The 14391-nt window shown below is 41.3% G+C and overlaps 1 protein-coding gene across 1 annotated transcript; it reads left to right on the top strand.

Moving 5' to 3' along the window:
- Nucleotides 1-782: 782 nt before the first annotated feature.
- Nucleotides 783-2870, top strand: LOC145767193 (DNA repair protein XRCC2-like). The gene is made up of 2 exons (XM_082578969.1): nt 783-1627; nt 2303-2870. Exon 1 carries the CDS (start codon nt 805-807, stop codon nt 1567-1569), a length of 765 nt encoding a protein of 254 aa, XP_082435095.1. The 5' UTR covers nt 783-804; the 3' UTR covers nt 1570-1627; nt 2303-2870.
- The last annotated feature ends 11521 nt before the right edge of the window (nt 2871-14391 follow it).

Below are 14391 nucleotides of genomic sequence, written 5' to 3' on the forward strand. Positions count from 1 at the left end.
TTTCTTTAAATGATCCTAAGAGTTTTTGTTTGTTTGCGGAAAATTTTAAAATGTTTGCGGAAACTGCAATCAGTGACTTCGGCTTTTTTAATTTTTTCTCTCGATCTTTTCAAGGTACGAACTGAGGGTACGAACTGTTCATGGTACGAATTAGGTTGCATCCTTAAAAAAAACAATCTGACAAGTTGACACCCCTGTCTCCAGATAGTGATTTTTGTATTGCATGCAATTTCAAATCTTCATGTCTTGGTTCCGTTTGCGCCACTTGTAAAAAGAGCAGCTGTTGCGCCGTTTGTTGTTGCCGCCGTTTGCGCCGTTGTAAAAGAGCAGCGAATAGGCAAATTGTATTATCAACGCATGCTGAGCTCTTCTCGGTATGCAGGGTTGCCAGGGTCAGAAAAGTTGCCAAATTTTGAAAACGGACCGTAGTTGTTTCGAATATCGAAATTAAGAGAGCGAGGAGGTTCTGCTGTTAACATTTTCAATTTCTACGCATAAATTCGTTGTTCCTGAAAGATTTCTGATTTCATCAGAATTGTAAGGCATGCAGTGCATGCCTTGCATGCATGGAGAATACGCCATTGAATGATTGTGAATTAGCAGTGCTACAATGGAAGAATTACATTAACTTTTTGTCGCTTAAAACCAACATTATTTCTGAAGATTTTGCTGCATTAGTAAGCCTGAGTTGCTTTCAGCTAGAATAGCACACACTATTTCAAACTGTTTCAACCTAATAGCATTTTAACAGATAAAGTATTTTTTTCAGAAATCATGTTTAAATGTGCTTAAATTGTGACTAATATGTCGTCAGCCATTGCTACATTGCATGTCAACAATGTTGGGAAAGAACTTTTTCCATCACCAGGTTTTTTACAAGATGGTGATGTTGCTGAATTTTATGGAGAACAATCAACTGGAAAGTCAGCGATTTTGCAAGATTTAATGATTTCTTGCCTTCTTCCAAAATCTCTTGGGGGTTGTGGCTGCAGTGTAATCTATTTCGACTTGGATTGTCACTTTGACTTGCTGAGAGTTTTGTCCATAGTTGAAGCTAAAACTGGTGCCACGGAATCGGAAATCAAACTGTGGATTAAGAATTTGCATGTGATGCGATGTGACAGCACTGAGCAATTAGTCATAACTTTACACTCAATTGAACCACTAATTGCCAACAGTAAAATTCCATTCGGTATGATAATTTTAGACAGTATTTCATCTTTTTACTGGACTGATGCAAAGCAAGGGGGTGATAGCCTTTATAGAAAAGAAATCAATTTAAGAAAAACTGTTGAAGTTTTACAAGAGCTAAAAGAACGGTATCGACTTTGTATTCTGTCTTCAACACAGCAGTTGGTACACATCGAAGCCTGTCAACAAGAAGATGAAGTTGTACACAAACCTTTCTTATGTCGTCAATGGCAGGATTTTGTAAAACACAGATTCATTCTCAAAAAGCATAAATCAAACAGTTATCACTATGTTGCTCATTACATTAGTCACAAGTCTTTTTGTATTAAATATAATATTAATAAACATGGCATAAATTATGTAAAGGAAAATTCCTGATTCAAGCACCCTTTCTGGAATTGAAACAATCACGAAAAAGATTACTCTTCTGCTGCAAGTGAGTCCTAAACACCACTCTATAAAAAGACACAATCAAACATGTGATTGGGTAATCATAATGTTTCGGATGGAATGTGGAAAAAGAAATTTTGTTTTTTAAAGAAAATATATACAGTTCTTAGCTCTCAACTTTGAGAGCAAAATTAGTAGAAATACTGACTGTGCAGTGTGCACCTGTACTCGGGCTGATCAAAGCTGAGGTAGTGAGGTGTCAATCAAAGTAAAATTTTAATTTTGTATACCTATTTTACTGTTCTTTTGTACAAAACTTTAAAAACATATTCTTTTAATTACCATCTCCTATGTGCATATTATAAATGATTTTTTTTTGTTATTGAAAGCATGCCAAGTAAAGCCACATTTCTAAGGACGATTTTGGGGTTTGCAGGAAATCCAGGACGACAGTTGTGGTTATAGGCTAAGCCAGTGGTTCACAAACGGGGTGCCTCTTTCCCAATAACACGGTTTTTCCCTGCTGTTTTTGCTGTATCATCTCATTTGTAATCATTCTAAGTCACCTGACTGCAGGGTATTGGGTGGTTTGGGAAACGTTTTTTCCATCTTCTATCCTTAGATATTTCATTTCCAAATGTTTTTCCATCTGCAACTTTTGTGATTTCTGGCATTTGGGTATGCCACAATATTCTATACTGTTTTTTTGCTTCCATTTTAGGCAAGAAAACAACGAAATAAAAGCAGCACATGTGGATTTATCACAGACGTTTCTTTTATTGGAAGCACACCAGACCATCACTTAATCCTGTTTTCACAGTTTGCACCTTGGTTTTCAAAGCGCTTTGCATATTGCCAAATACGGTAATGTTATTGTTTCCCAAACTGTTTGATTCATTGTTCAAGTGCTTACTTTTGCTCAACTTATTTCACAAATTTTGTATAGCTGCTGTGTTTTGTATGAAATTTGGTACAAACTTTATGACTGTCTTCCATACCGAAATCGGCCTTCTATTGCATGCCCTGTGACTAAGTTTTAAATTTCACTCCTTTGTATATTATGTACGGTACGTTGTCCACAATATAACGCAGCAGCTAAGCGTAAGTTATCGGAAAGAAAAATTGATGCGTAACTTAAATATCCACAAGAAAGTCACTTTTGTTTTATGGAATACAACTTTTGTAACCTTCAGTTATTAAGTGATCACCGATTTCTTCTGTGCTTTAGTGTCCCCAGCATCTACTGCAGTAATCTCATAAGTTGTTGCTGTGTCGTTAATAAAAACGTTTTTATTTTTTCATTGACATGATGAACTGGCTGTGCTCAACAATCCAGAAGAATACCAGATAGAAAGTAGCAAAAACGGAAAACTTGATGTGGCATTGTCCATCGGTTTACGAACACCATTTGACATTGTTTAGATCTCAGCCAAAACTAAAGCCTACTGTAGCATAGCCTACTTTCAATATAAGAGCTACCGTAACGTTTTCTCACTGCAAAACATCGATGGCTTGGCGAATGTAATGTTCATAACTTACGTGTAACGGTAAGTTGATCTTTGTGGGCTCTTCGTAAATCAAGATGAAGGCAGATTCATTTACTCTAAAATCTGGTGACCTACCACAGCTGTAAACATCACATAATAATGAATGGTTTGATCGGCACAGTGCAGTAATCAGTGGAGCGTGTTAAATCCACATGAGGCAGTATTGCTTATCTGTTACACCTCCCTTCTTGCAGGATGTTCTTAAGCATTACTAATGACATTCACAACTGATAACAAATCACAAGCACGGTATAAATAATTCAATCACGATATCTCGCAGGTGTCTTAATATGTCTGCCAGATCGTGTCGTGCGATTAAGAGTATTCTCAACAACCTGCGGAGTAGTTTCATTTGGTGGGGACACTAGGTTGCTCTGTGTGGATGACACTTGAGCATTGTGTGGGAAGCTGGATGAAACTATGTCATCTAAATAATCATAGTTACGTACAGGTGTTGAATTACAAGCTTTGTACAAATCACGCCGGTTTCGTCTAATTTGTCCATGAGAATTCTCAATGACGTACGAACGAGGCTCATCTCTTTCATTATTTACCATAGCTTTTTCCCAATAATTGTTTTTACGATAACGGACTTCATCTCCCTTTTTCAATACAGGCAATGACTTAGTTCCACGGTCATAATAGTGTTTCTGACGACTTTGCCGGTTACACAAATCATCATAAGCGTCAACAATTTGCGGTACAAGCAACTTCGTCGCGATAGGCAATTTTGTACGTAGTCTTCTGCTCATCAACATTTGTGCAGGTGAATACTGCAATCCAGCAATAGGCGAGTTACGATACTCTAACAATGCAATATACAGATCAGTATCATCATCATACGCTTTTTTCATCAAATTTTTGACAGTTTGGACAGTTCTTTCAGCCTGGCCATTACTTTGACTAAAACCAGGGCTAGATGTTGTGGACTTAATACCCCATTTGCTGGCAAATTGTAAAAACTCTTTACTACCAAATGGCATATTATCCGACACAATTTCCTCAGGAATGCCATGACGTGAGAAAATTTGTTTCAATTCATTAACAACACTTTTTGCAGTTTTATCCACAAGTTTCACTACTTCAGGGTACTTGGAGTAATAATCTACTACAACAAGATAATCAACATTGTTAAGAGTCATTATGTCCGTTCCAACTTTAATAAAACGTCCATTCGGAATCACATGAGAGATTAATGGTTCTCTCTGATGACATCTTTGATACTTGCTGCAAGTTTGACAGTTTGCAACAACATCTTCAATGTCTGCACACATTCCAGGCCAATAAAGCAGTTCTCTTGCCCTAGATTTGCATTTTTCACCACCTAAGTGGCTTTCATGAATTAAAGTCAACATTTCAGATATATAATATAACCCTAACGTCGGCTGCATGGTTGAATGTAGAACGTGTCTGCACGACATTAAGAAACATCGGTTCGACATTACTTAAAAGCACAGGCACGCAGATGTGCCTTCGCTAGATATTTTATGACATAATCGGCTTGTCCTTCAGTTGTTTATTTTAGGCTGAATTGAAGATTGAGTGAAAACACAGCAGTGAAAAGGCCAGTTTGTTGTTGTCTGCAAATTTATTGCCAAGAGAGAAAAATAACTTAATACAGTATAATATAATTCAAAGACAAACGGAAACGCCAACCTCGTTGACCGGGCACCAAAGATGTACAGAAGCCGGAGTCTCAAATTTTTGGCGAAAACAAAAACCGATTTTTTTCAGCGTAGCTGGGCTACACGTAGCACGTTTTAAACCTTTTAAGGTTTTGCCACCTTTCCCCGTTTATTAACGTGCTGGTATAGGCCTATATCGACTATTGTAGTTACTAACTAGTAACTAACTACTAGTTAGTAGTATGATAGTATCTTTTTCTTCCGGGGCGCGTTAATGACGAAAAATAACATGATTGAATGAAATATATTTTGGGCAGGTAACAGCCTTCGGAGTGGAGTAAATAGAAAATTACTCACCAACTTCACGTTATGACGTTCGCGTTTTCTCGCTTTAATTTTTTTCTAGACCTCTGCGATGTTTGGCATATATTGTCTTACAGTAGCGTATTTAGGGGGGAGGATAAAGGGCGATGGCCTCCCCCTAATGATCAGGTAAAAAATAAAAATTTTCCAAAAAAAATGTTGGAGCGCAAGACATAATTGCTTGGATGATTCGTCCTAGCGTGGGGTATACTTTTTGCAATGTAATTTGTCAACAGTTTTTCTTCCTTGACAATTGCATGGCACCAATTCATGACATATTCAATGAGCACTGCTCGCTAGCTTTTAAAGTCAGCACATTTCTGCCTTCATTGATTCATGAAGATAGTAGTCCAGTCGTTGAAGGGTTTTACCTTGACTTAATTGGTGTAAAGCTGAAATTTTACACATTGGTTCTGTTCATTATATACAATGACCAAAAAAAAATCCCCGTCAAAATTTTTTGGTGAAAAAAAGTTATCCGCTATTTTCGAAATTCCGCCATTTTTTTCAAAATGGCGGATATACAATTACTGAATTATTCAATTTTTATGAAATTATAGTTAGTGTTGGTGCTCATTTAAAAGTAAATTTTATACTGCAATTATTTCACACTGGCAAAGTTTTGGTCCACCGTGATTGCCGGAGGAAGTTTACGGATACACGGAAAAAGAGTTCAGAAAAAATGCCTGCAAAGAAATTACCGTCTGTGACAAGGAAATTCAAGCTTCTGGAGCCTCCAGTAGGCTATACTGCGTCAAAAAGGTGCTGATAGGATTAATGCTGCTAGTACTAATAGAGGGGACAATACTGTTGCGACAGCTGGTCGAAAAGTACACATAGACTGTCGTAAACGTTATACCAACCCAATCGATATACACTGCAGCTTAAGACGAACAGAGAGGAAAGTGGGTCCTGCCTCACGGGGAAACAAAGTGTTCGAATTTTTGATGGCAATTTCCACAGTAAGACTCATTGTTTGTTTTGTGGGACTGGAGTTCTCACGGACAGACCTGGCTTTAGTTTTGTTAAAACAGATGTTTTTGCAAGGACTATATTAGAGTGTTGTGAGAGACGTTCTGACAATTGGTCATGCGCCATGAAAGGTCGTATTGAATATTACGGTAGCGATTTGCATGCTGCAGACTGTTTATACCATCATTCTTGTAGTGTTAATTTTATATGTGGATTTAACGTACCCTTGCAATGCGGCAGAGTACCTGAGGCAAAACGTCTAAAATCTGGGCGACCTAAGGATGAGGAACAGGACCAGGCATTTCTAAAGATGTGTTCCCATCTTGAACGGAATGATGAAGAACAGTTAACGATATCAGACCTCAGATCTAAAATGAAGGAGTTTTTAGCAAATGATGATTGCCTTCCTTAAGGATCAAAATATCTGAAGACCCAATTATAGAAACAGTGTGGTGAATCTATTTATATAGCTGAAGGTCAGGGCCTTCATTGCATTGTCACTATGAGAGAGAAGACATCCGAAATCCTCCGATCTCATTACCTAAAAACAAGACATGAGGATGATGAAAAGTCACAAAAGAGAGAAATAGTTAAAACTGCGGCAAGGCTCATCAATAATGGTGTTCCAACTGTTAATGATCACTATCCAAGCACAGACGCACTCCTAAATAATAATAATAATCGTGTTTCATTTGCGCCCAAGGCGATACATAACATACAATGACACTGCGATCACAGATGTGATAGCCTACAACAGACGACAGGAGGCAGCGAAGTGACATATAGGCTTAGTCTTCGAGTCAGCTTCTCTCCTTATTTTGGGTTGCCATTAAGTGTCTGTGTCTAGACACAGTCGCGTGCTCTGGAGCGGTGTCGAACCCACATCCTTTCGAACGTCGCGCAGACGTTCTCACCACTTCGCTACGCAACCGACACTCAATCTCGATCCTGAAGACGCAGAAGACATCCTGAAGCGCAGAAGGCATCCTGAAGCGCAGAATACATCACTGGCTGGTTATGTACCTTTTTCTCAGGATCAAACCCTGAGGAATATTGTGAATGGTGTTGTGGCCGAGAATGACGTTAATGTAGGCATAAACAAACGAAAAATGATCGACTTGATCAGTAAAACACTTCGGGGTAGTCAAAAGGCTGCAAAGTGATCAATGTCCCAGGGGATGCTGATGTTCCGATTGTGAAGGCTACTGTTGTTAATGTAATGTCATACTCGACAACGTTGATTGAAGAAGACACAGATCTGTTGGTCCTGCTTCTTCATTATGCGCAACAAGCAAACAAAGATCTATATTTCCGTTCCGACAAGGAAAATGCTGACAAAGTGTATCAAATAAACGAACTGAAAATGGTGATGGGTGAAGAATTATGTTCCCAATTACTTTTTCTACATGCCTACACTGGATGTGACACAGCATCAAGAATCTTTGGTGTTGATAAGCAATTTGTCTTTCACAAGCTGGTAAAGGGTGCTGCTACTCTGAAAGACTGTGCCAATTACTTCCTTCTTCCAAAGCAGACAGCAGCATCCATTGTGAACAAAGATTGTCAAGCAATGGTTGTGATTTTTGGGGGCACGCGGACGGATTCCCTCTCGTCATTGCTACAGATTACTAATAAAAAAGTAGTCTCTTCCCAATCATTTGTGACGCCTACCAGAACGCCCAGAACGCCTACCACCTACTGAGTCATCGACAAAATTTCACTGTCTAAGGGTTTACTACCAAATAATGGTCTGGCTAGGACAGGAGGTGATATGGAAACTTACGGGTGGGGTTGGAAACTGGAAGGCAGTCAGTTTGTGACAACAGAGTCGGACATGGATGCTGACCCAGATTCCCTCTTATAGAACCTACAGCAACTGTACAACTGGCTGTAGCACTGCCAGGTGGAGCTGTAGGCAGAATAATCTACCCTGTACCGCATCATGTGGACAGTGCAACTTGATGCCTGTAACAATACGTACAATCAGTCATTACTGGATGAAGATGATGACCAGGACTAATTGATGGAGGTTTTTACGTAATTTAACGTGGAAAGTAACCGCTCACACATCATTGGCCAGTTGTTCAATTTTAAGTTATCTGTTATTTTTTCTTGCCTTCAACCGCACTACAGTATATAACCTTGTGAAGTTTTATTTTGAATGTTATTCGCTCTGAGGATGCGCGTTCTCATGGTGCGCGAAACGTCAGTAAAGCAATAAACCATCCTGTTTGTTGTAGCTTTTACTTTCAATTTCATCAGATGAACGTTGCAACTAGTACTAGAAGCGATAATTGTCCTAATGAACACCCAAACTTTTCAGTATTCAACTGAATGTAAATAACTTAATAAGTGGTCTGCCATTCCTGTACAGCCAATGTTTCACGTTATTGGTTTTGTTTCATATAAGTCTTTCCATTAAACTAATGAGTTAATTTCATTTTCAATTGTTTTAATGAATTCTTTACCACCTTAAGCTTAGGGATAGACGCCAGAATTAAAGCTCTAGCATGAATATTAAGTGAATTATTGTCATTACACTGTTTTGTCGGCCATCTTGAAAATGACAACTTTCCGGTGCTCTGATTCTCCTAGATTTTTAATATATTATTCTTGATGATAGCCTAAATAGGCCTACTAGAAAAAAACTTTTGGAAAACCTTTTGTAGAAAATTTTTTTTGTTTTTAAATTTTTGTTTGAAAAGTTTGTTTATCCGCCAGTTTGAGAAAAAAATTGGCGGATTTTCAAAAAAAGCGGATAACTTTTTTTCACCAAAAGATTTTCACGGGGATTTTTTTTTGGTCAATGTACATAATCAACAGAAGCAATGTGCAAAGTTTCAGCTTTACACCAATTAAGTCAAGGTTCGACCCTTTTTTTCGCTTCAACGACTGGACTAATAGGGACTGCCGATCGACGAGATTTTCGACTTCTACCATGAAATACTGGATGTTGAACCAAGCAATTGCTTTGCAGCTACTATTGAATTGCGAAGATGGAGAGCGAATTGGCTTGCAGTTTCTGTGGATAAATGATCTGCGACGCTTGTGGATGCGTGCCAAGCTGCTGAACAACTCGGTACTTATCGCGATTATCCATATTACTTCAAATCTTTACTACGCTTCCAGTTACAACTGCCTCCAATGAACGATGTTTCAGTTCACTAAAGTACCTAAAAAATTATTACCGCACGATCATGACCAAGCCAAGTTTGGATGGTCTAGCTCAGGTGTATTTAAACAAGGACAATGTACTGGAATATGATGCAGTCATTGATATATTTGCCAAGCGCAGCCATCGCATTAAACTGTAAATTGTCATTGCGAATCGCCGAGAATGTTCAAAAGGTATTCGAGGTCGGAAGGACTAACTTATTTTTCATGTTCTGAAGTGTTTGATATCTTTCGTTGGTTCATTGATTGCAACAGTAACTTACTTCTGCGGATTCGCTCTTGATTTTGGACCCCCTATGTGACAGTTTCAGCTAACCCTCTCCCCCCCGTTCTGGCGCATCGTATAACATTTTGGTATACCCCCCCATATTTAAAAGGTTAAACAAGTTTAATTTTAACCCAAGTAGAAAAATTTGAACCAATTAACAGCCATTTTCACCAAATTTGAGCTTTTTGTGTACTACCGTTGAGACTATCCCGTGTGTACTATTCCCAGACCCCCATTGGCTTCCAGCCGCCGAGTCAGTCGCCACGCGGCTGACTGACACAATGTCTTGGCCTCCCCCTAACAAACTTTCTAAATACGCCACTGTTGTCTTAGTTGTGATGGTAGAGATTCCCACAATCAATCAGTGGTCAGAAATAAAAACAAATTTTTGGTCTGTTTTACCTTTACTTAAATTTTAAAAATATTTTGTGGCAACTTTACCGGTTACTGATAGTGTTGCCAATCTTGTGGTTTTCTCACAAATTTGGTTGGTTGGTTTTGAATCTTTATTCTCGGACTAACAAAACCTTGATAGGTTATTCTTGGCAGTTTCGCATACCTTTAGAAGCTTTTGACCCAGGGCCGGTTACCGAGATTGACAGAGTGAAGTTTCCGATTGTTGAAGTGCTATTGCCGTGAAATTATTCCAACCAATAGGTGCCGCTGAATGGACAGCAGTCCTTAGGATGCGTTGCTTAAACGCACACCCCGAAAGTTGAACTAGCGCCGCTTGATCTTGTTTGTTTTTGTTTGTTTATTTTTCGAGTTTGCGGGTTGCTTGCTTTTGTGCTGATTTTTTTTGTCAGTCATTGTTTTTAATTTGCATTCGACGCAAAATTTAAGACCTTTTTTGTTATAGTCAATATTGCATCCTTTCAACTTTTTAACTTTCAACTTTTAAACTGATTGTCCTGGTTTGGTATCAAGCACGTTATAACGTCCGCATTTTGTCGCTTCTACCTTTTTCTTGACTTCTGCTATGTATGTCATATATTGTTTTTTTCATTGTGATGGTCAGAAATAAATTTCAAAATAATTATTGTGTAGGGTGGCGTAAACAAGTGTCATTTTTGAAATAATGATGTATGCATAATGATGTATGAAATACATGATGATTGATGTATGAAATATGAAATACATGATGTATGAACGAGTAAAGTTCAAAAGCTTAAACAAAATTTTGAAATCCCAAATCGCGTGCTTAACCGTGCTTGGCATCGGCAGTGATGTACGCGTGTACAAAAAATATTGATGCCGTCAGCGTAAACGCAAACGTTCGAAAAACCATACGCCGTATGCGTCAACGTAACTTGTAAATAAAGTTGGCGGCATCAGCGTTAGCGCATACACTGGTAGCCACTTTAACAAGTCAAATTTTGCCACTAAACTTGAGTAGAATGAAACCGCCAACCAATCATAAGCTACGGTTTAAGTGACGTAAAAAATGGCGAAAAGAAGATGATAGAAAGCAAATTAAGTGATAGATTTTTTGTCAGCTGGTTGGCTTAGGGGTTAGGGTTAGGGCTAGAAAGTAGTCATTTCATTGACGCAGGTTCGATTCCACCATTGCTATTACTCTTTTTCTTCTCTAATTACCAAATAAAGTTCAAAACAAGCATTAACTCTCCGAATGAGTGCTAGAAGGGTCACAATTGGACAGTAGCCTCTTATAACATGTTCTGATTGGTTGGCGGTTGCATTGTAGTCATTCGCAGTGGCAGAATTTCGACTTGTTAAAGTGGCTACCGCATACACTAGCGTAAACTCATTTTGTTTGCCAGGTGCCAAACATTCACACGATATAAACCACTCGAAACAAACAAGTTTTATTTTGAATTTCCACGAAGAAACACAAGCATCTGAAAGTGTTCATCTGACATTTTGCTGCGTTTTGGTTTCAATATGTCTTTGGCTCTTTGCCCATTGGAAACATTCTTTCAACTGCAGCGCTGGAAGGTGAGCTATTGGCGTGTTGTAGCGAAAAAAGGACATTATAAAGTATGCGTTGACGCTATAAACTAAAAAACCGCAAAAACGTTAGAGCGCTTTTTTATCAAGCGACAACTATCCAAAAAAATGTGGCCGTAAGCGTTAACAAAAAGTCAAGTCCATGGCGTAGAATTTGCGGCGTATACGTACATCTCTGGGTATTGGTTGCAAGTTTTTGTTTTGATTTGCCTTTTTGGGATTGTTTTTTAGATTCAATTGCTTGTTGAATCTAAAAGGAAATCATCTAAAAAGGAATCAATTGCTTGTTGGGGAGGAAGACAAGCACCTTCACGTGGTCCCCCCGTCAGTAACATACGAAATTATACAAAATACGTATGCGAAACGAAGCTTGTCAAACAAGAGCTAATGAGACTGTTCAGCGCAGGGTGGGTAGGGAAATGCTCTTTTCAGGGCACGGCAATGCTCGCACTGTCGAAAAGTACCGATGACCCACCGTACTGCAGCTGAACGCCGAGGGCATCACGGCCAGCAAGCTCAACATCATCGAGCACCTGGCCACCAAGCATCAAGCCCTCATCATCCTCCTCCAGGAGACTCACTGTACATCTGTGGATAAGTTGGTAATAACCAACTTCACACTCGCAGGCGCAACCTGCAGCAGGAAACACGGCCTCGCCACGTTTGTCCATGACCGGCTGAGCTGGTCCTTGGTTGACCAATCCCAAGCTCAATCGGAGATTGAGTGGCTTTGTGTAGATGTAGCAGGCTACAACATCGTCAATGTCTACAAGCCCCCACCTTCGCGGATAACATCAACAGCCATCCCAGTGTTCCCCCATCCCAGCCTCTACGCTGGCGATTTTAACTGCCACCACACTGACTGGGGCTATACAACTCCATCAACAACGACGGAGAAAGTCTGGCCGCTTGGGCAATCAACAACAACCTCGCCCTCTTGTACGATCCTAAGGGCGCACCGAGCTTCCACTCCGGTCGTTGGAACACTGGCACGAACCCAGACCTGGCTTTCGCAAGTGATGACCTCGATGATCGCCAGCCGGACAGACGTGTGCTAGAGAAGTTCCCAAGGTCTCAACACCGACCCTCGCTAATCACGGCCCCCTTGCTTGCCACACCTATTCCGAGCAAGCCTGTCAAGCGATGGAACTTCAGAAAGGCCGATTGGGAAATTACAGCTTCCTCACAAACGAATCTACGCAGTAGCCTACCTCCCATTCCCACACACCATCAAAGTGGATGAAGCCTACCAGGACTTCTGTGATGCAATCATATCTGCGGCAAAAGACTCCATCCCGCGAGGTCGACGGAAAAACTACATACCTTGCTGGGATGTGGAGTGCGACAGGCTCTACCGCGACTTCCTCCGTTCCCCCCAGGGCACCGCCACCACCAACTCAGCAACAGCCCTGCTGGCAAGATTGGATTCAAAGAGGAAGAAGCGCTGGACAGAAGCCATAAACTCAATCGACTTCACGCACTCCAGCCGCACAGCATGGAGTACACTCAACAACCTCACTGGCAGATCACGTGCCTCTCGTCGCCAATGCCACATTTCAGCAAATGCCATCGCCTCACAACTTGTGAATAATGGAGTGCACAGAACGAGAGACCGTAAATAAGACAAGTCCGTCCTCAAGGAAACGACGGACCTCTGGAAGGTCCCAACACCTGTCGAGGGCAACATCTCTGGTGAGTTTACCCCAGAAGAATTTGCCTCCGCCCTCCAGCACCTAAAGCCACGCAAATCCCCGGGCCTTGACCATCTATACCCGGAAGTAATACTTCAAGCTGCCCCCTCTATGAGGTCCTTGTTAAAAGACTTCCTTTCCTGCTGCTTGCGTCACCTGCGCATCCCAAGAATCTGGAGAAGAGCCCTAGTGGTTGCAGTCCTAAAGCCGTAGAAGCCCCCAGGGGATCCGAAGAGCTACCGCCCCATCTCTCTGCTCTGTATCCCCTTCAAGATACTCGAGAGACTTATCTACGCCCTTGTCGAACCGATAATAGACCCTCAGCTCCCTCGGGAACAAGCCGGCTTTCGCCACGGAAGATCAATCGTAGACCAGGTCACTCTGATGACCCAAGACATCGAGGACAGCTTCTCGGCAAAAAAGAAGGCTGGAGCCATGTTTGTCGATCTCACGGCTGCCTACGACACTGTATGGCACAGCGGCCTTACATGCAAACTACTCCGTCTCCTTCCTGACAGGCACATGGTCCATATGATTATGGAACTTGTGCAAAACCGCAGCTTTACCCTTTCCACCGGTAGCGGCCGACGAAGTAGACTACGTCGACTCAGGAACGGCGTCCCACAGGGCTCTGTCCTGGCTCCCCTCCTCTTTAACACTTACATCTATGACCTGCCTGACACCATCTCCAGGAAGTATGCTTACGCAGACGATCTGGCTCTCCTGCATCCAGCCGGAGATTGGCAGTCAATGGAGAGGAACCTAAGCCAGGACATGTCAACTATATCAACATATTTCCAGAAATGGAAGCTACAGCTCAGCAAGGCAAAGACAGTGTCGGCGGCCTTCCACCTAAACCACAAGGAAGCAAAACGTGAGATCAACATTACCACCGATGACGAACACCTCCCCTACTGCGCTGAACCCACCTACCTCGGCGTAACCCTGGACAAGTCACTCACGCACCGACGACACCTGGAGTCACTGCGCAAAAAACTATCTGCGCGCGTTGCACTTTTGAGGCGGCTGGCGGGTTCCGGCTGGGGAGCTGATGCGAAAACCCTTCGCACAGCTACCTTGGCCCTCGTCCATTCTACCGCTGAGTACTGTGCACCAGTGTGGTGCCGCAGCTCTCACACCCGCGTCCCACTCCTGGATGCCTGCGTCCCACTCCAACGGAATGCCTTCCCATCCTTGCAGGC

This window comes from Aplidium turbinatum, chromosome 3, assembly GCF_918807975.1.
Source record: "Aplidium turbinatum chromosome 3, kaAplTurb1.1, whole genome shotgun sequence".
In the NCBI taxonomy this organism is placed as follows: Eukaryota; Metazoa; Chordata; class Ascidiacea; order Aplousobranchia; family Polyclinidae; genus Aplidium; species Aplidium turbinatum.